We start from the raw sequence: 22,364 nt of genomic DNA on the forward strand, positions 1-22,364 counted from the left end.
GGAGTCTTCCCTCATTTACAAAGTCTTAACCCACAATGCAAATATTACTCAGCATCAATCCTAGTTCTAATTGTTTATAGAAAGCTGAACTTGTCACTTCTGAGATTTAGAAGATGCATGGATAAGTAATTGATCAGATACATTTGTATTTTGGCACATATTTATTTCAGCAACTAAGGTGCCTGTGTTTTCAGTAATCTCTCTAAACACTTTGTCTCTTTCATTTTGTAGGGCCCCATTGGTGCTGCTGGTCCTCCAGGTTTCCCAGGTGCTCCTGGTGCCAAGGTATGAATATCTTCTTTTAGAGGAAGGTGAAATGTACCATCTAATTCTCATGCACAGCAAAATGTGCACTCACATCTGACACTGCAGCACTTTCAAACCAAACATTATTGTTACAGATCAAATGAGGAAAAACCCTTACAGTCTTTTGGAAATATTATTACATATATACATAAGTAACCATATTTTGAAATATGGCAGCTTTTCCACACAGCTAGACTATTTTAATTTATTTTTTCCTAAATAATCACAGGGAATGTTTGCCCCAAATGATCATAGGGAACATGTGCCCAAAAGGATTACATAAAACATATTGATTGCATACAGGGTTGTAAAGTCCAGCCGTGGGCTCTTTGGTACAAATCTGTTCCATATTCAGCACTCAAACTGATTGCCACATTGGCAGTGATGTAAACTGAACTTCTCGGAGCAGAATGAATGCAGAATAATCAATAGAAGAAATGCCAGTAAGAGACTCATACTCTGGACCTCAGAGCAGGATTTCCTCTATAGTTAATGATAGATTAGATGAAATCTGAATCTAAGAAGTGAACAGATAAAGGCACTTATGGAGATATAGAGCCTGGTTCATCACTACTTCACACCTTGTGCAGTTATGTATACCTGTGACAAGTGGAGGTGAAACATGCCAAATCAGCATGGGAGCATTTTACACCCACTTGTCACAGGTATCAAAAACTACACAAGGTGCAGGTTGGTGGAGAATCAGGCTCCTTATTTCCTGAGTTCCAAAAATTACTATGAAGAATCTACAATTAAAAATAATTATAGCTTCACTTTAACCCTCAAGTAAATAACTTGTCCCCATTACAGATTATAGATCTTGGAGTTCTTATTGAGTTAAAACTCCCATTAAATAAAATGGGATTTTTTTGATGGAGAAAGGATGGCAGGATTTAGGCCAGCGAGTCAAGTTATGTCCCATTTGGGAGTTGTATTGACAACTTGCCAAGAGGCCAAGGGCTACACTGATTTTTGAATACGCTAGAGTAGTTTGCTGGTGCTACCCTCCTCCTTAACATAGATATGCTTCCCACGAAGATTACATGTCCCAGCAGACAAGTCTATCTTGATTCATATTTAGATCAGAATGATGGAGAATTGTTTGCTGGGATCCTTAGTCTTTACAAACTAAAACTCTGTATTGAAGATGACGCATGCATTCTTGATAGAAGTCAATAGCTTTAGAAACGAAATAAAACCTTACCCAGAGTGTATCCAGTAACAGCAGAGAGTCTGTGCAGTCAGTTTATGAATACATAAGTAATCAGAACAATTATGAGTCCGAGGGCTGAGTTTTAAAGAGTCTATCTCAGCTAAGATAGCCTCTAATTCTGATGTATTGTTGAAAAAAGAGAAAAAGGTAAGATCCCATAAAAAGGTGTAATTGATACCCTGCCAGTAGCTTATTATAAATTCAGATGCAAAAAATTAAATTGGGCATCCCTTGCCTGGAGGAACTTTGAGACCGATTCACGGTTGCCCTGTACCTTCTGTCATTATTTGCAACAGTGCAGACTGGTTCCATAATTGACTTGCTGTGTGATCTTGGATAATAACATATGGTCTGATTTTTCAGGGGTGCTGGGGACCCACAGCTCCCATGAAAGCCACTGACTTCCATGGGAACTACATAGGCTTCCAAGGCTCAGTGCCTCTGAAAACAGGTGAAAAGGCTATGTCTACACCGTGACCTAGGGATGGGATTCCCCGGATCGTGTACGTATACTCACGTTAGTTCTTGTTAAGCTAGCACAAGTATAAATAGCAGTGTAGCTGCGGTAGCATGGGTAGAGGCAATGGAGGCACAGCTGAGCAGTGCCGAGTGCACACCCACCCACCTAACACCAGTGGGTATGTATTTGGCACGGTTCAGCCATGCTTCTACTGCCACTACTCGTGCTACCATGGCTACAGTGCTAGTTATACTCACGCTAGCTTTCATCGAGTACATGTACATGACTTGGGGAATCACACCTCAGCTCATAGTGTAGACATAGCCTCAGTTTCTTCATATCTCACACAGCAATAACAAATGCTGACATTTATTATTAATCTCAGGTTGCAGTGGTATTACTAGTGTATGCTGAAAGACACCATGCTGTGGTATATCTACTGCACTGTTCTTGTAAATGAAAGGTCTGATACCATTTTCTCAAATAGGGTGATATTGGAGCTGCTGGTGCTGTCGGTCCCAGTGGTCCTGCTGGTCCAAGAGGTGAGCCCGGACTTCCTGGTGCTTCTGGCCCCGTTGGCCCTGCAGTAAGTTAGCTTCAATCTTGCTATCCGCAAATGTGAATTCTTGGAGCTTGGGGAGTAAGCAGAAGATTATATTAACCAATACCTTTTGTCTTTCTTATTAGGGCAACCCTGGTGCTAATGGCCTTGCTGGTGCTAAAGGCGCAGCTGTAAGTATCTCTAAATTCAAGCTGAGTTGCTTCAGAAAGCATGTTTCAATTAAAGTGACAAAGAAGATAATGAGATTGTTATGTTCTTTCTTTTTTGCTTAAAAGGGTCTTCCTGGCGTTGCTGGTGCTCCTGGTTTGCCTGGTCCTCGTGGTATTCCTGGACCTGCTGGCCCAGCTGGTGCAGCTGGCCCTAGAGGACTTGCTGTGAGTGGCATAGTCTATAGTATATCTCTATTTTATAATGGCCAAAGTCTCCACACTTATAAAACCCGCTGGATATATTTTATCTTTAATGACAAACATTTTAGTTTTTCTTTCCAAGGCATTTCAAGTTACACATAGCAGCTTACTTCCATGTTTTGCCACCTCTTGGCTTGTTGTGACTTAAGAATTCATATGTTGCACATCCTTACGGTGTGCTGACCATAAAGCTCAGTAGTTCTTGCACACTAAAGCTATCCAAACCTGTGTAAGGCAGTAAGATGCAACAACAGTCTTAGTGCCAACTGAGCAGCAGGACCTGAATGCTTTAGGTCAATTGATGTTATTTTAATTGATATTTTAACATATTGTTTTCTACGAAAACTAATTCTTTAGTTCCATGTGTGTTAAACCAAAAAAATCCATCAAACACATACCAGGAATGGCCCCTGATTGTCTATCAAAATAGAATGATGCAGGATACCCCCATTAGATTATTGAATAGTTCTTTGCTGCATAGAAAGCTTGCACAGGTGGAAGAAAGTATTTTTTTAGGGTGTTTAATTCTGTGACCTCTTTGCTTGACTCTAGGGTGAGCCTGGCTCTGCTGGATCCAAGGGAGAAACTGGTAACAAGGGTGAACCTGTGAGTATGGTAGCACATGAAACATGTTTCAGTGAATGAATTTTACTGTAGCCTGTCGCATAAGATTCTGATCTTTTTCTCTGTTCACATTAAAACAGGGTGCTGCTGGTCCATCGGGTCCCGCTGGTCCAAGTGGTGAGGAAGGCAAGAGAGGCCCTACTGGTGAAGCTGGTGCTACCGGCCCCTCTGGTCCAGCAGGTCTAAGGGTAGGTTCTCCTTGCACATTTCAGTCAAAAAAAGAAGGGAAATGACACAGCAAAGCTAGAATGACAAATACAAATAAAGAAATGAAGTCATTAATGCTGCTATCCGTACTATTCTGGCTAAGTCTAGCCCCCTTGGAATGTGCCCATTGAACAGATATTGTATCCAGTCATCTGAGCCATTTCCGCATAGTACATATTAATGCTGCAGATTATGCTTGTCCTCAAAGTATATGTTTATGGTTGGTTTCAATTATTGTTGTTTGTTAAATATTTATTGTTTTTAGAGCCCCACAAATGCACTTAGCCCTTTAAAAACACATTGATACACATAAATGTAATCGAAAGCAAGGGACTCGATCCTGCCAGGCTGGGAGTATCTCTGACAAGCTGTTGATGGCACCTCCAGCTGGAGGGGAGAAAGACCAGCTTCCTGCAGGAGGCACTCAGCCCCTCCTAGGATCAAGTGCTCACCCGGAGAGGAAAGAAAAGGGAATGCTAATCCCATATGTGTTTCAGATGACGATCAGTGATTGGCTATAGATCGAAAGGCCCCGATATTGCAATCTGAGCTGCATGGGCAGTTCCTTGTACTCATGTGGAACGTCCCAGGAGTCAGTAAGGCTCTGCTTGGGTGCAGGGGCCCACCTGCATGGATCAGATTAGAGGATCATGGCCAAAGTCTGGCCCCATATCCAGAGTTGAATTTTACCAAACACTGAGGGTGCTCAGAACAAAAGTCCTGGTTCAATCCATTAGAGCTCTGGGAAAACACAAAGTTTGGATCTCTCTCAGGATCCAGATTTCCCCACAATTGAGGGTGCTCAGATCCAGACTCATCTGAGATATCAGCAGTTCTGGTTTGTATTCTGAGCTTTAGCAAACTCTGCCTTAGCAAGTGACTTAATCTCTTTTCCATTCTTAATCTGTTTTGTGTTTGTTTTTCATAGGGTGTTCCTGGGTCTCGTGGTCTCCCTGGATCTGATGGCAGAGCTGGTGTTATGGTGAGTTTTTATACAATTTACTTCTAGTCAAGTAGTGTAATGCAGGATTTCTTTAGTTATATATATGGATGATAATTATGGCTAATCATCTCTGCCTTTGTTTAAATTTTTTTTTAATTTTTCTTTTTTTTTTTGGTAGGGACCTGCTGGAAGCCGCGGTGCTCCTGGTCCCGCTGGTGCTAGGGGTCCTGGCGGTGATTCTGGTCGCCCTGGTGAGCCTGGCCTCCTCGGTCCAAGAGTAAGTCTGAACTCAGTAGCTTTGCTAGAGAATTGCAAAAAGGGAAATGACTTCCATTTTGTGGGATAAACTATTCAAAAATTAGAGAAGATTTTTGTCCATTATCACAGAGGATAACTGGCAAATTTCCATCAGCCTGTCATTATACAGAGACCTCAGTGACATTTTCTGCTTCAGTCCCTGGGGCCATGGGTCTGGAGCTGGCAGCCAGCGTGGCCGCGGCAGGGTTCCAGCGATGGGTGACAGCCTCCTCAGAGTCCCCGACAACCTCCTCAGGGGGCCTTCCTCAGGGTTCCAGTGACAGACAACAGCCTCATACATGTGGGAGGGAGGGAAGAGAGGGAACCCTGCAGTTCTCAGTCACCATGGTGGCAGGAGACACTATGGAGCTGCAGCAGCAAAAGTCACAGACAGGTCACGGCTTCCGTGAATTTTGTTTATTGCCCATGACTTGCACTATATGTGACTTATACTAAAAATAACCATGACAAAATCTTAGCCTTAGTTATTACTTATACAATGTGGTAATTATGATCATAGTTCAAATTTGTGTGTCTGTTAAAGTTTTCTCTAAGCCACATTGGCCCATGTTGTTAGTCATGTTAACTGAAAGAACAATAAATCTTGTCCATAAATTCACATGAGTTGATAGATTATCTAGGTTATCTATACTGCTCCCATTAAAGTCAGTAGCAAAACTCCCATTGAGTTCAGTGGTGCAGGATCTGGCCCTAGTCTGTCACTGCCTTCATGGCATTGGTTTTATTCTCTCTAATTCACCCTCTGTAAAATTTGTCTCCGTCAGCTTTCTAATGAATGTATAAACCATTAGCCCCCAATTCTGCAAACACTTATGCACATACTTACCTTTAAATTTGTGAATGTTTGCAGGATTAGGGCCTAAATGAGTTTAACCAAGTGGCACACGTATTATAAAATACAGTATACGGAATTAAAATGACTGTTTTCAATCTCTGTGGGAATATATTACTGAGTTCTGCTTTAATGTGTTTTTTGGTGCAAACAATAGGAAATAAAGACTTACCGTATTTACTGCAACTTATTTAGATAGTATATAGAAAAAGCTGGAGGGGAGGGGTTGTTTGTTTGTTTTTAATGATCTGAATGAATTTCATGACAATAAAACCTTTCTGTTTTAGGGTCTTCCAGGTCAACCTGGTAACCCAGGCCCTGCTGGCAAGGAAGGTCCCGTTGTAAGTATTCTTTTCTTTACATTAAATTTTCCAAATATATATTAAAACTATTGTCACCGAAAGGAGAAAACATGTACTGAGTGACTGTATATTCAGATATGCTCTCCAATTTTTAAAAGTAAACCATATACACTCGATCTTTGCTGTTTCCCCATAAGGGTAACTCTTTTCCTTACATCACGGAAAGAAACTGAACCATGAGCCCATGATTAAAAAATAGGTATTCAAAAGTATGATTGATTTTTTTAGGGTTTCCCTGGTGCTGATGGTAGAGTTGGCCCAACTGGTCCAGCTGGTGCAAGAGGCGAGCCTGGCAACATTGGATTCCCTGGACCAAAAGGTCCCAATGTAAGTACAATAGAGCAGAGTGAGCCTACTTCTTGGTAGAGAGTTATCTTCATAATAATTATAGTTAAGCACTTGAATCTGCTTGCATGCCATTTGCATTGTTATTTATTGAGTATAGTATACTTAATGCTATCAGGACATTTTTGTCTCTCTAGTAGTTTGTGCAGTAACCCAAAATAGAAACAATATTTTTTCAACAAACCGGTAGAAAATGTTTAAGGCTGTTATCAGAATAAGTGCATATTACAAGATATGTTCATTTTAGTGCTGCTCTCTATATTTATTTGTTCTACAAACGTTGGTCCCCTGCATGCATTTCAGCTATAGAGGAACTGCAGGTCTGGCCCTTCAAAAGCTTTCTGGATATGCCTGAACATATACGGTCTGACCTAAAGCCCATTGAAGCCAGCAGAAATACTCCCATTGACTTTAGTGAGTTTTGGATCAATCCTGTAGGTGTGATAGGTAATTTTTACACTCAAGCCCCTGGATTTATGGTGTTGCCTAGTGAAAACCACCATGTACAGCATCTCAGAGAGCAGAACTGAGTCCTGCCAATATAGATGAATGGGGATTTGAAAAAAAGGACAAGATAATTATTTCTATTGTATAGATGTTTTCTCCTACCTCTTCAACTATCCAGTGAAAAGGTTTGGAAATATAAGAATAAAGGAACATGATAATAGATATTGTGGCATGGAAAATAACCATCTTTGATTGGCACTTTAACTGTTTCCAAAATGATGACTTGTTTAATTTGTTTGTGTTTCTCCCTCCCTCTTCCCCCCCACTCCCTCATTTACTGTAGGGTGAACCTGGCAAACCTGGTGACAGAGGCAATGTTGGTGTTGCTGGCCCACGGGTATGAGTATATTTTATCTAGTAACATATAGATAGGAGGTAGGAGAGCAATAACATATATTCAAGGCCCCCACAAAGAGAAGATAGCATTAGTTTGTGCAAGTGAACCAAAGAAGAATTGATGAAATTGGAGAACACTCTGTAAACATGTATCTAACCATCTATCAGTATACATTGGACTAATGTTAAATGTGAATTACTCTGCTTGGTTCACCCCGTACATTAGATCTCTTCCTATGTAAATCAGTTCTGAAAAGGAAAGCTTATTCATTTCCAATTTATCCCTCAAATCCTGTTTTCTTCATATTATTTATGAGATTTACTAAATCTCCAGTGGAAGGGATTGCTTATCATCCACATCCTGCCGTCAAGAACTCTTTTCTTTTTCTATGGCTGATGGATCAAATTCATTCATATAACTTCACTAAAGGAAGTTTCAACCAGGGATGAATTTGACCCCATGACTTCTAGTTAATTCTAGAACCATAGCCATCCCACAATACAATTGTGAGCACTTCTGCTATCTTCTTACAATGCAGCTATTAAACACAAATGGATAGAAATCTGAGCAGAATAAAGACTCTTATTAACTAGACTAGTTGCAGGTACAAAATAAGCTGTTGTGGCCCTATACTTTCAGAACAAGTGTGTAATTCAGAAAGACAGGAAAGCTTGGATTTATAAATGAGTCATCAAATCTTTCTCCAATACTGTGTTTAGGGTGCTCCTGGTCCTGATGGCAACAATGGTGCTCAAGGTCCCCCTGGCGTTGTTGTAAGTAACAGCTTCTACATCATAAACCTAGTTGCATAATGTTCTTGGTTTAATGTTAAACTACAGGACTTCCAATATGTAAAACCTTCTCTTGTATTTCCAGGTCCTAGTTAAGCATTTTTCTTTTTAATTCCTTCTAGGGCAATCCTGGTGCAAAAGGTGAACAAGGTCCAGCTGGCCCCCCTGGCTTCCAAGTAAGTAAATATTCACTTGCCAGACGTTATCCCATATATTTTATCATTCATAGTAGCAAACACTAGAGTTAATATTTAATTCTCCTGTTCTTTGTAAACTCACCTTCGCCCATTCAGAACTTTCTGGGTAGATCTCTATATAGCCAGCTGAAATCTCAAATATTTAGACTTCTTCAGTGTAATTGTGTCAAAGCACTCAATGTATGAATAAACGTCAAAAATATTTGGGCCTAGATGTCCTTTTTTACTCCCATGCAGTGGGACTACACAATTGTTCTTATAACTTAGGACCAGATCAAAGGCCCATTGAAATCATCTGGATGATTGTTCTTTCATGTTCTATACTTGGCCTCTTACTGCTGCTTTGCTGTAATATGTGTAGGCTCTTCTGTAACAGTCTGAAATGCATTCAGTATTTCAGGTAATAACTTTATTCATATGTGTATTTCTTTTAGGGTCTCCCAGGCCCCTCAGGTTCTGCTGGTGAAGCTGGTAAACCAGGTGACAGAGTGAGTAACACAAGCAGTAATAGTTAGAATCATAGAATATCAGGTTGGAAGGGACCTCAGAAGGTCATCTAGTCCAACCCCCTGCTCAAAGCAGGACCAATCCCCAGACAGATTTTTGACCCAAATCCCTAAATGGCCCCCTCAAGGATTGAACTCACAACCCTGGATTTACAGGCCAGTGCTCAAACCACTAAGCTATCCCTCCCCCAACTTGATGTGCTTTGATTAAACTCATACATAAGGTGAAGAAAAACTAAGTCTAGTTTAGATCCTCCATTTATCAAAATGAAAAGTGTTCCATATTGTATGCAAAGTTTCTATCTAATTTATTATTAAAGGCAGCAAAAAATCAAGATGTTCACTTAGCAGTTGAGAGTATTTCATATTTCAGAGTTCTAGTTTGAACAAAGCCAAACCCTGATATGACTTTTCAAGCCTGATCTGACTTACACTAGTATTTCAGGTTGAATATCTTTAAAAATAGACTGACAATAAATGGAAATTATTTGACATAAAATTTCCATTCCAAAACTTCAGTATCTGCTATTCCTCCAGCATTATTCTAGTTTATGCCAGTGTAATTTCATTAAAATCTACTGAATTACATGGGCATAAAATTGAGGTAACTCAGTGGTGAAGCAGGCCTCCAGAGTATGCATAAGATTGAAAGCTAGACCTGCCAGTGCCATGGGATACTGTCTGGCTGCATGTTTGGGGAGGAAAGGGTCTCTGTGCCCTTTCATCCTCCCCCACCTTTGTGCACCGAAGACCAGGTTGTGATGTGCCATATTTGTCATATGTTATTGCACTCAAAAGTATTTCTAACTAGTATTTAAAAAACAAATGTAAGACCACAACAATCATGGCAAGCCTGCTTTAGAAATCAGCTTAACCCATGTTTCTCTTTTGTCTAGGGTATTCCAGGTGAATTTGGCCTCCCTGGTCCTGCTGGCCCAAGAGTAAGTTACTCCTCATAGTACATTTTCAAACTCTGTCTTGAAAAAGCTTTATTTATGTACATTTCTAATAAGACTTGATAAACTCAGGAGGAATGAGAATTCTCAGCCCCAGTGCATGCGCCGGGCCTGCTAATCCTCCCATGTAGTGGGAAAATAATGGGGATGGCCTGCTGCTCCCTCCCATGTCATGTTTGACCTCTGCATATGCATATAAGGCCTGGTCCAAAGCACAGTGAAAACAATCAGTTTCTTTGTGTTATGGATCAGGTATGTTGTGCACTAAACTACTAGCCATGACCCCAACACACCTAGTCACTTCCAAACCTACCTTACCTCCAACCCTAGCATGATAGTGTAAAGAGATGCTGCAGAAGCTTCTCTGCATTGCACAAAGTAATCCAGAATCCCCCTGCTCGTGCTCAGAAGTAGACAAAACACTATACTTCTGCTGTGGTGGGCATAGAAGGCTGCTCCACCTTTGGACATTGTTTCTTTAAAACACATGTTTAACTAGTTGCTTTTCAAAATATGACCATATGGCTACTAGCTGAAGCAGAGAATTCATGGCAGTATTGTTCTCCTGCCATGCAGGAAAAGCTCTGATTGGGAGACATAATTTACATTTTATTTATGTTGTCTCTAAACTGCTTATCAGAAAACTATCTGGTTGGCTTCAAAACATTTAGAAGCTGGGAGATGCCTTTTTTTCCTTTTAAAAACTGTATACATAAACACTTAATGTTCTTAGGGGTGATAATGAGCATTACTGAGTTAAAACAGACAATAAAGATGCTTGTTTGATAGTTACGATGGCCCTAATCCTGTGAGCTGCTCCATATGGGTGGACCCACATTAGAATCCTAATCCTGCCCCCAAATTGTGCACATGGATATTGTTAAGAGAAGTTGTGTGCACCCTGTCCAGAGGCAGAATTTGGTGCTTAGAAAATATTTGTATTTTAACTGGCAATCTCTCTCAATTTAAAAGCTTTTGGGGTTTTATATTGATAGGAATGTGTCAAAAACTATGGACCAGATTCTCTAGTGCCTAGTGAAGTCATTTATACCTGTGCAAAGTGGGTGTAAAACTGCCGTTCTGATTTGTTTGCATTTTGCACCCAGTTTGCACAGGTATAAGTGACTACACAAGGTGCAAGGTCTTGGCAAACCAGGCCCTTCGAAAGGGTACATGGAATATAATTTACACAATATGAATGCCAGTGTAATTTTTTTAGTTTGCACAACTCACATCAAATAAAGAGTTTGGTGCAATCAACCAATCGTTTAATGGCTCTGATTTATAAAGGACAACTCAAACCAACCTGTCTCTTTCAGGGTGAACGTGGCGCTCCAGGTGAAAGCGGTGCTGCTGGTCCTGTAGGTTCCACGGGAAGCCGTGGTGCAACTGGCCCACCAGGCCCTGACGGTAACAAGGTATGACTTTGCAAACTGCTACTGCTATGACTACTGAAACCTTGCTGACCGAGTGCATAACTCCACTTGATGCTGATGACAATCACCTACATATATCCTTGAGACAGTGGGCCAGATCCTCAGGTGGTGTCAAATGGCAAAGCTCCATTGAGACCTACTGTGTACTAGTTTGTTATGCACTGAACATTTTCCCTTCACAAAGAATGGGAGTGGGATTCCAGCTAGGAATCATTGATACAATTTATGTTAGCTAAGTGTTCCATTCGCCTCTTTTGAACTGGATTTGTACTGTGCCTGACTCTTTGTGCCAAACTTTCATCAATGCAAACATTAGCACCTACATTTCTATATCTTAATTACTGATATCCGTGGAAACGTGTGAGCCCAATGATGAGCTGACACAAAACTGCCCCCACAAAAACAAAAGCCTGGTTGAAGCCCGGGTGAATCTGATGCTTAAGTTTCACTTGACTCACAGATCAAATTGCAAAAGCTGGAAGCAAGAGCATCATTTAGTGACTGAGGATCACAGCTAAAGTCACAGAGAAACAAGGAAAGCCAGGCATTGTCTTATCTTTGCAAAATCTCATCAGTAAACTTGAGTTTGGAATCCAGGCTCCATTGTCAAGACCTCCAGATTCTAAAGAGTCAGGGAAATAGTTTTGATTTGGGCCTTTTCTCTAGTAGAAAATTGGGGTGATGTGGGAGAGGGGGGCAGGTTCCTGGGCAAAATGGAAGATCACTGTTGTTTTGGAAGATCAGGCTGTTCACCTGAAGCAAAATTCAGCCGTGGAGTGAACAAGCACTACTCCACTGCCTTCAGGGAACTCTATTGAAAGCAGTGAATTTGCACCCATTTACCACAGGGATAAATTTAAAAAAATCTTCTAAAATTTGAGGTGGACTATTTGAAGATAAGAATGATTTATTGAGTCAGTCCTTTGAAAAATTCGAAGAAAGATGGGGAATTCAATACTAAGATAATTTTGCTGAGACCCTTATAGAACAAATCATTCCTTTCTTACATGTTCCCTTGTTACTGCTAGGGTGAACCTGGCAATGCTGGTGCCGCTGGTGGTCCAGGCCCAGCCGGCCCTGGTGGAATCCCAGGCGAGAGAGGTATTGCTGGTGGCCCAGGAGGCAAAGGTGAAAAGGTAAGTCACCAGTTTCAACCAGTTTCATTGCCACTGAAACACATGTGCACAGGTTGCGGGGGACAGGGGAGGACTGTTTGTGTTTTTAAACAATTGAACATAGAGGTCACCTGAATATAACTTTCACCAAAGCTGAAAAGTTATGTGAAACTGTATTTCACAGAAACCCACCACTAGCACATGAGTAAATGGGCTATTTTCTCAACAAAGTCATGATCTTGTGAGGTGCTGAAAGCCTCCTCTCTGATGCCGGCACCTTGACTACCCTTGGGAATCACTAGGAGTAGAGGTCACTTATCACTGTTCAGGACTGGGCCCCATGAGTTTACTGAGAGATATATTAAACTTGTCTTCCTTGAGTACTAATTACAGTCAGAATGGAGCTATGTAAAAAGGGCTCCACCTACTTTGCTACAACTCGTTGAGGGCTGAGCACTAGTTACAGGACCTGTAATATTTATGATATGTAGTTAGCAAATGTAGAACGACTACACGTAGGCAGTTTCATACTTAGGGCATGGTATTTTCCTTCATCTGGCTCATCCATTCACAATTTTATTCTTGGGAAATGGATTAAGAAACTCTTATTTTAATTTTGGAATTAGGAATGCCCTTCAGTTTGCCTGAGCAACTCACCCCCATTCATATTACTACTGTGTATAAAACTCAATGATGAACTGCAAAATCTACTATCATTTTGTCAGATACTCCAAATGTGAAGTGCCTAAGTGTATGAGTAATCTAGGTATCCAAGGGGAATCAGAGAAATATCTCAGCAACCAAAGCCTTTCTCAGTCTGTGAGAGTATGAAATCTAGTGAATGACCTCTAAGCCTGAGGTTGGCAATATTGCTTCATTTGTTTTGACTAAAGGAATCAAACTGCATTCAGCTAAAGATGCAGTCAAAAAGGGATGAGGCCTGGAATTGCCTGACACTCTTTATAGGATACAGTATCCAGGTAGCTGCCATGTGGATCAATGCAAAGCATAGTACATATTTGAGAAGAACAGTTAGGACTGAATCGTATTCTGATTCCTTGAGGCTACAGTGATGGCCAATGACTATCCTTCTTGTGACCCTCGTTCACTATGTAACCATTTATATGCTCCCATTGTGTTCAACAATTATTTTTCCTGCTCGAAGCATAAAGTATAATGCGGATTCCCAGGAGAATTTGTACATACTGCTTTTATGGGCCAAAGGAAAAGGGGGAGGGAGCAGCCTGATTCATATCTCACATTGGTGCAAGCCAGATTGAGATCAGTAGCAAGTCCCTCAACTTTTTCACAGATTATAATTTATAATTGAATCTTTAATCCCATTCAAACACGCTATGACCTGGGAGGAAGGTTTATGGCTATGGAGCAGGATTTCCATGTTAGGAGAAGGGGAACTGAGCTTGCAACTCTTTTAACCTTTCTTTTGTGCTTTTTGGGGTGGCCCTATGTCATTCCTCTTCCTCTGCAACTTCACTCCACAACTCACTGCTTAGCACAAGCAATGGCACACTGAGCAATGCATTTGCTATTAAACTATCATTAAGGATAGTCAGATTTCAGTCTGCATGTTAAAAAGAGAATGTGCCCCAAAATAAAGATTTCCTTCTGCACTCAAGATACACATACACTAACTGCACATAAAGGAAGGAAGGAATTATGTCGCCATGTATGAATAAGAATTGAATGGGCACCATGATGATGCAGTTAGAATAGAGAGTTTAGATCTCTTTTTGTCTCTGGCCTTCATTAACAATATAACATCATGGGGTTTGTTTGTTTTTCCCTGTTTCCAGGGTTTACCAGGTGCCAGAGGCGAAGCTGGGGCAACAGGAAGAGATGGCTCTCGGGTGAGTATATCAAGTCATTCTATTATCACTGAATTTAGCTCCGGACACTTCAGAAATGCTTTTGTTGAAGGGGAATGAACAAGATTTACAAGAGCATATTCAAGCCTTTCCTGGAGTCTAAGATCTGTTCAGGTCTTTTGCAAAGTCAACATTACAGGGCCAGCTTCAGGCACCAGCTAAGGAAGCAGGTGCTCGGGGCGGCCAATACAAAGGGGCGGCCCTCCATCTGCTGTGGGGCGGCCCATCCGGGTCTTCGGCGGGAATTCGGCGGCGGGTCCCTCAGTCCCTCTCTTTCTCTTTGAGCTTCTGCCAAAGAGGAAGAGAGGGAGTGAAGGACCCACCACCGAACTGCCACTGAAGAATGGAGCGGCACGATCGATCTGCCACCGAAGTGCCGCCGATTGGCTTTTTTTTTTTTCCCCGTTGTTTTGGGTGGCAGAGAACCTGGAGCCAGCCCTGGTCAGCAACAAAATGGTGTTTAGACTTCAGCTCTCCATATTTTAAAGAAAAGCTTTAAAATACACCAGCAAAGTAAAATAATAACTTTATGAGTAATACTGAGAAGGATAAATCTGAAGTCCCAGCTTTCTCCAGTGGAAGGGAACCAGAGATGTCTCAAGACACTAAATGTTTTGCATTAATGAACTTGAAGATCTCACACTTCATTGCTTCCATAGGCTGAGCTCCTTGAACACCCCAGGGACTCCTTGCATCCCTCCATTCCAACCTCCCACAAGCTCCCTGTATGCCACCCTCCCATCCTCCTCTATTTCAAGAGTCCCTGCAATTCTACCACTCCTTTCCCCCATGCCTGGGCTCTGTGCGCCCTCCCATTCCTCCCTTCCCCCATCACCAGCACCATTTCTTTTCTTTCTGCCTGGTGATAAGTCATTCAGGGTGTTTAAACTGTACTGGAAGATGGACAGGGCTGAGACAGTGTTGGAAGGTGTTGATGGCTGGCATCAATTGGTTTTTTGTTGTTGGTTTTTTTGATCTATAGACAATTACAGACTTGACTGAAGCGGATGGTTCTGTTAACCAAATACCAGGGGCTTTGTGTGCCCCCCATCCGCTTTTCTGATTTTCACAAAAATCAATAGCGTTCTGCCCACTGATGTCTAGAACACTCCCTAAACTTTCAAAATTGATTAGATGCTGTGTTTTTGCATTTTCCCATTGCATACAGATAAATGCCATCGAGCTGAGTATAGGGCCTTGCTTTACTCAGACAGTTATGCAATGTGATGTTACCCCTTTAGTTACAAATTTTCACACTATATGGGCCCAAAACTGCAAACCCATGAATCACAGGAGTAAAACTCATATAAGCCAATAAGTTGTTCATTGAAGTCAATGGGTCTAGTCAAGTAAGGTTCCAGGATCAGACCCTATATATCCTTTATACGTTAGATGAAGTGGAAAAGGGGTAAACAATAGACATATACAAATTAAGGGCCCAGCCCTGCAATTGTTCAGTGTGTGGACTCCAACAAAAGTCAATGAGAGTTATGAGTGTAGATCAATGGCAGAAACAGTGAGGTAACAATGAGCTCGTTTTTCATTTGTTCTAATTGAAGATCTCTTGTACCGCAAAGGCACATTAGTTTTTTTCAAGAAGGTGCTCATTTTAATGCGAAGGTTCAAAGAGGCCTTGGGATACTCACAGTCCACATGGGAACTTGTACTCTGGGAGCAAGAGAGTAATGAAACATTTTTTCCTCCCAAATTTTGCATCATATAACTTCATAGCTAATAAAACAACATTGTCACACTGCTGTCTCCAGAAGGAAGAACAGAAAGGAAAGGCAGTGGAGCAGAAAGAATGGTCACTCTTGCTTGTGGGAATGTATGTAACCAGAAATCATGCCACGTTTCTGTCTTGCTCTTTAGGGTATTCCTGGTGCTGTTGGATCCCCTGGCCCCGCTGGTGGCCCTGGTGATCGGGTATGTCTCTGTTTGCTTTTTTGTTACCAATGTAACTTTTGCATGAACATTTAAAGGATGCAGGGGAAAACATAACCAGTCTCTGTTTAGAATAAAAAGAAATTCCATTCTAGCTAGCATTGTAAATAGACGTTCGAAATCTTTCATATACTGCCCATATTGGGAGGGCTACCAGAGGCTATAAAACCTTGGCAAGTGAAGAAGGATTGCCACCGCGCTGCTCTGTCCTAGGCAAACGGGTCGGGGTGGGAAGAGTTGTAGGAGTGAAACATAGAGAAGGTTCTGGATTGGGTCCTGCCTTTCTGATTACACACTTAGCATTCTGGTCGGGAGGGGAGCAGGCAGGGGTGATGGAGGAACACATATCAGCTCATCATTGTTTTGAAATACACCGGCATTTAATCCTTGGTGACAATTTCAGGAAATGTCCAAAAACCATGCAAAAAATGCAACTCAGTAGCATTAAATAGGTGAAAACTGGCGTATTTCTGATGAAGAGTAATATGTAGCGGTGATCTCTTCTCATTTGCAAGCATAGGGGAGATGAGTACATAATTCCCCCATGAATCAAAGATAAGGCCATATTATCTAGAGGACGTCCCCATTCTGCTTACAGTCAGGGTGATTGCCAATGGCACATCATAATGAAAATGTTCTTTGGTATATTTTAGGGTGAATCTGGTCCTGCTGGCCCTGCTGGCCCTGCTGGTGCTCGTGGTACTCCCGTAAGTAGCAACTTAGAGAACATTTCCAGATGCAAAAATGCTACATTCAGAAAACAACTACTCTTGAGTGCTGACAGCTTTATTCCTGGGTATTTCTTCTCTCACTCTAGGGTGAACGTGGTGAAAGTGGTCCTGCTGGCCCTAACGGATTTGCTGGACCTCCTGTAAGTACCAAGTGTACAATTCACTGTCAAACGCTGCAACCTTCTGTTGTTGTGTTCCTTCAAAATATATTTTAAACGTTTTTTTTATTCCTCTCTGTGTTTTTAGGGTGCTGCTGGCCAAACTGGTGCTAAAGGCGAGCGGGGTCAGAAAGGACCTAAGGGTGAACTTGGTCCACAGGGTGCTATTGGCCCAGCTGGCAATAGTGGACCAGCAGTAAGTAAACTGAATTTACTATTAAAATACACTGACCCTTGATGAAACTATGCAACCAGGACAGCTGGCAAGTGGGCTTTGAACTTTAAACAGTTTTGTTTTGTTTGTTTCTCTCCAAGTTTCACACTTTCAAAACTAAAGTTTTAAGCTGCGAGAAAGGTGGTGATTTTGGTTTGCAAGAGTTTGTGAGAACTTTGTCATCAGTTTATTTGGGAAAATCAAATGAATTCCCTTACCTCCAATGACTCTGATCTTGATTCATAACACTGAAACTTTGAGTTAAAAGCAAAACCATAAATGTGTCCAGGTTACTAAGAAGACCTGAGATCATCAATACACCTGCAGTCAAGTTCCTTGTTAACAAATTTTAATAGTTGTCATAAAGGTTTTTACTCATTTCTCTTAACAAAAGCTGTTATAATTTACACAGTCTATTTCCCATTTATAAAAATGCACCTAGCCAAGACTGTAGGCTCAAGTGTACAATTTAATTTTTTAGAAGTACATAGAACAAATTCAGGTTCAGCCAGGATCAATATTAAATTCCTCCTAACACAAGTACCAAAAATCCCCTTCACTTTGTTCATGTCCACTCAACTGACTCCTTCAGACAGAGGTTAGGAAAATAAGTTTTGCAACATGCTATGAAGGTCAATATATTGAGGCTGTGTTAGGCCAAACAAAGAGATGTCAGTAGGTAAATTCCAAAGTTGAGGATCCCTCACTAAAGGCATCCTATCAAAGATAAATATGTTCCTTAGGGGCTGGACTTTCAGACCCATACTCCTCTTGTACATGTGCCCCTGCACATGTGGTTTTGATGGAACCGTTGTCACATCCAAGTGATGTAATGTAAGACGTGGGAACTATGTTGAAAAGATGCTGAAAGTCAGGACCTAGATCCTTAACTATTCCCATTTTGAGACTTTACAAGAGGAAATTTCTTTACGGGATTGTTTAGGGCTTTACCCTTCTCCATATGCTTCCAGCTAGAGCAGTATCCTGTCTTGGCTTTATTCAATCTATATAGAGTTGTTGTAATATCCATACAACACATATATAAGTGGTTTCTTCATGCCCTTTGCCAACTAAGCCATTGCTATTTTGTTTTGTTTCTGAGTTTGTGGGTGTGCATGTAACATTTGGAAGCCAGTTTAAATTGAAAAATCTTTCACTTAAAGCCTGAAGCCCTTGCTCAGTTTGTACCAAGTCCTTGGTATGCTGACTTCCATGAGTTCACCTGCATAAGGTTTGAGTGAAAGCTAAGCAAAGGAACTCAGGATTTGTCCCCAGTATTCAAATATGTACTCTGATATTGGAGCAGGTAGAGCAATCCTGCTTCCATTAAAGTTGATGGCAAAAATCCCATTAACTTTAGGCAGAGTAGGATTGGGACCTTTTTCTGTATCTGGAACTTTGGAGGTTTTTTTGTTTGGTTCATCGTTTTCCCTTTCTCCTCCTCGCATACAGGGTCCCGTTGGTGCTGCAGGTCCCGCTGGTGGTCGCGGTGACGGTGGTCCTCCTGTAAGTCTTTAAGCTTCTTACACCTCCATTTTCTCTTGACTTTGAATCATCGTTCAATGATTCACCTTCCAATGATTCAGTCCTCACCTTCCCCTTGATTTTTATTTGTAGGGTATCACTGGTTTCCCTGGAGCAGCTGGCAGAACTGGTCCTCCCGGCCCTGCTGTAAGTAATTGGTGAAAGTAGTTTATCAGATGACAGACAGGCTGAACCCCATTATGGACAAATCCCAATCTCAGTTCCATCTATATAAATCATTGACATGAGAGGAGTTAATCCTGAATTACACAGGTGTAACTGAGATCAGAGACAGGCCCTTAATTACTTAGCACCAGGTGTTTAAATGTGCTTAGGTTCATAGAGTTGCAGATGGGTACTTAGAGGGAATTTCAAACCTCTTCCCCCCCTCCCCAATTGGGAGTAGATGCCTAGGCACTTTTGAAAATCCCATTAGGTATCTGTCTGCATTTCTAGGTGCCTAAATACCTTTGTAAATTGTGTCTTTTGTGCTAGTTTCTGCTACCTGTATTCACACTGAGTAGCAACTTACTCTGGGAGCAGTTCCATTAACTTCAGTGGAAGTGTTCCTAGGGTAAGGCAGTCCTCAGCTTGGGAAAGAGTGTGGCAGAAAATCACTTTTTGCCCACATTTTCAAAACTGAAATTCTGCCCTCTTTAAAGTGCCCTAAGTTGAGCACCCAAAAATGAAGGGACCCAAAATCACTAGTTCCTTTTGAAAATTTGGACCCTTAAACTTTGGGTGGGAAATTTTTTTCTTTAAGATCTAGTATGTAATCTAATAACACATGCAAAGGCTGGCACATTCATCATGAAGGTGCTTCCATTCATTTGAAAAAGACCTCTTTTTTTCCCTTGTCTGACATTCCTGTATTTAATTATGTTGGATATCACCGCATGTCTGACAGAGCTAAAAGCTGCTATAAAGGGTCCAGCCAGACTGGAAGAAGAAAATACCCTGTTATAAAATTGATTACAATAATGTGAATAATCACAGCCAGTAGGCACAGAACCAAGACTATAGTTTATTCTGGGGCAAATTGTACCACTCTTATTTCACACTGCTCCTTGGGCAGTTCCATTGATTTCAGACATACATGGTGAGTAAGGGAGGGAGAGGTTGGAACTTCTAACTTTGTAATGAAAGTTAGACCCCCCTAAATACCTTTGAGGATCTGGGCCTAAATCCCTAATAAACTATTGCTGAGTGCCTTTTTTGTTTCATTGAGAAATGATGAATAATCTCTGTCTCTTCAGGATAGTGAACTAATGTTTATATTTAATCCTAGGGTATCACTGGTCCCCCTGGTCCTCCTGGCCAATCTGGCAAAGACGGTCCTAGAGGCCCACGTGGTGATACTGGTCCAGTTGGTCGTCCTGGTGAACAAGGTCCTGGTGGCCCAGTTGGTTTCGCTGGTGAGAAAGGTCCATCTGGAGAGCCTGGTGCAGTTGTAAGTCACACAACATCTCTTCTCATTCCTAAATGTTGCTTTTAATGTAAATATTACAAATCCCAGTACAGGTCTTGTGCTTCGGCAGTTTTCTCTTTTAGCCCCTATCTGGCGAAGTGTGTAAACTCATGCTTCCCTCTGAGTATGTCCCTAAATCCCGCTGAAGTCGATGAGACTTAAGCACATGCTTGAAGTGAAGTACATGCTTAAGTGCTCAGTTGAATCGGGGCTGTGAAAGGCAAAGTGTGTTGTAAGTTCTCTGAGTCAGCTTCTGCTGCCTTTACTCCTGCTGAGGAGCATTAGTCTGAGAACACCCTTCTGAGACCAATGGGGCTATTTGCAGAGGAACATACTATTCGGTCTGAGTAAGGGTGACAGAATTTGGCTTCTGCCATTAAACTATGGGGCAAGCATGCTGTTTTTCCACACAATAAAAGACCAAATATGATGCTAAGGAAGGCATTTGTAATTGTATGTTTTAGACAATTTCAGGTCACTTATGCATCAGAATCCCTAATAAGTGGATGGAGGTCTAAGTGATCTAAACTGTAGGTTTTAAATTGTACAACAACAAAATTGATCAGCGCTCTTCAACTTGCACTCACAGAATTACTAGCCCTGCTAAGGCCAAAATGATATTTTGAGGTCTTAGAGTATAGGCTACCTTGGGTTATCACTGTCTACTTCTCTATCAGTTATTCTTTCCATGATCTATTTTATTTTCAGCAAACAGTTAATTCTGTTGTGCCACACATATGATTTGTGCATGCAACTGACAATAATGCTAATGAAACTGTGTAGTTAAATCTGTATGCATCACACTTAAAAAATTCCCCCTTATATCCAGTGTAAATCTTTGTAGAACATTTCTGAACAAGAAAATCTAATTCTGTATTGGAAATATTGGATAATGGAGCTATAGGCCTGATTCCCCACTACTTTACACCTAGCATAGTCATTTGCACCTGACTTAATGAATATGGACCCTAGCTGGCTATTCTTGGACCAAACTAGCTCACCTCTTCACAATTTCAGCAAAATAGACGAGTACAGCAAAGGACCCTCAACAGCAGAGTGTATGTTCACATTAGTATCTTTAAATCCTTCCAAAGACTAGAGGATCAGTTTTTGTACTATAGCATCTCATTGAATAGATTTATCCTATCACTGTACTGAAAAATACCACATTCTTTATGCACAGCCCTCCCTCTATGGCATGCCAAAGGCATGGGCTATTACAAGGGCTCAGCAGAACATGGAGAAAAATAAATTTTTCACCAACAAAACTTTTCATTGGAAAATATTTTTGTTGGAAGAGTTTTGAGCAACTATATATATTAGAGACTTTAACTTTGAAATGTAATGCAAAATACAGAATGTCTAACGTCTCTTGTATGGGAATTATTGCTGAGAACTATGTAGTGAGATTCCTCTGAAAGTACTTGGTTCAATTATGGGATCAAATCAAATTGCAAAAATTTAGTGTTGGTAAAAAATCCATTCAGATTTGCAATGCCACTGCAAAGCTCCCTTTTCAATAGACAAGGACCATAACATTCAATGTTCTCTTCTTCCTTCCTCAGGGTCCTCCTGGTACCTCAGGACCTCAGGGTATTCTTGGTGCTCCTGGTATCCTTGGTCTGCCTGGCTCTCGGGGAGAACGTGGTCTTCCTGGCATTTCTGGAGGAAATGTGAGTCCAGGACATCCATTATATTGCTTTTATCAGACAGCTCCAGAGATAAAATTGACATTTTCTTTAACATTTAATCTAGGACATATAGAACCAGATTCTGATCAATGGAGCCAGAACAATGTAAAATTGATGTGAGATCAAAGAGTGGCTCACTATATTTAATGCTTGCTTCAAAGACACAGTAAGACTGATTTTGAGATTTGGGATTTAAAGTATAGTAGAACCTCACTAATTCTGACTAATATGCTAATCTGTACATCCCATCACTTAATTTGCACCCAAAAAAAATCCCTTCTTACATTTTGGAATGCCTTATCCCCTGTTCTTTTTAATTTT

At 41.1% G+C, this 22,364-nt stretch overlaps 1 protein-coding gene across 1 annotated transcript in view; it reads left to right on the forward strand.

Annotated features, from left to right (window-relative positions):
* The window catches only part of COL1A2 (collagen type I alpha 2 chain), a 50,112-nt gene that overhangs the window by 17,940 nt on the left and 9,808 nt on the right, over positions 1-22,364 (forward strand). Inside the window, exons 16-41 of the mRNA XM_039526219.1 lie at positions 232-285; positions 2,467-2,565; positions 2,667-2,711; positions 2,817-2,915; positions 3,504-3,557; positions 3,656-3,763; positions 4,711-4,764; positions 4,904-5,002; positions 6,163-6,216; positions 6,466-6,564; positions 7,373-7,426; positions 8,146-8,199; positions 8,340-8,393; positions 8,849-8,902; positions 9,817-9,861; positions 11,196-11,294; positions 12,341-12,448; positions 14,242-14,295; positions 16,186-16,239; positions 16,911-16,964; positions 17,075-17,128; positions 17,235-17,342; positions 18,813-18,866; positions 18,978-19,031; positions 20,173-20,334; positions 21,918-22,025. Coding sequence (XP_039382153.1) covers positions 232-285; positions 2,467-2,565; positions 2,667-2,711; positions 2,817-2,915; positions 3,504-3,557; positions 3,656-3,763; positions 4,711-4,764; positions 4,904-5,002; positions 6,163-6,216; positions 6,466-6,564; positions 7,373-7,426; positions 8,146-8,199; positions 8,340-8,393; positions 8,849-8,902; positions 9,817-9,861; positions 11,196-11,294; positions 12,341-12,448; positions 14,242-14,295; positions 16,186-16,239; positions 16,911-16,964; positions 17,075-17,128; positions 17,235-17,342; positions 18,813-18,866; positions 18,978-19,031; positions 20,173-20,334; positions 21,918-22,025 — 1,935 coding nt within the window. The remainder of the gene's footprint in view (positions 1-231; positions 286-2,466; positions 2,566-2,666; positions 2,712-2,816; positions 2,916-3,503; positions 3,558-3,655; positions 3,764-4,710; positions 4,765-4,903; positions 5,003-6,162; positions 6,217-6,465; positions 6,565-7,372; positions 7,427-8,145; positions 8,200-8,339; positions 8,394-8,848; positions 8,903-9,816; positions 9,862-11,195; positions 11,295-12,340; positions 12,449-14,241; positions 14,296-16,185; positions 16,240-16,910; positions 16,965-17,074; positions 17,129-17,234; positions 17,343-18,812; positions 18,867-18,977; positions 19,032-20,172; positions 20,335-21,917; positions 22,026-22,364) is intronic.

The sequence above is a fragment of the Mauremys reevesii genome, linkage group 2 (genome assembly GCF_016161935.1).
Source record: "Mauremys reevesii isolate NIE-2019 linkage group 2, ASM1616193v1, whole genome shotgun sequence".
Taxonomy (NCBI): domain Eukaryota; kingdom Metazoa; phylum Chordata; order Testudines; family Geoemydidae; genus Mauremys; species Mauremys reevesii.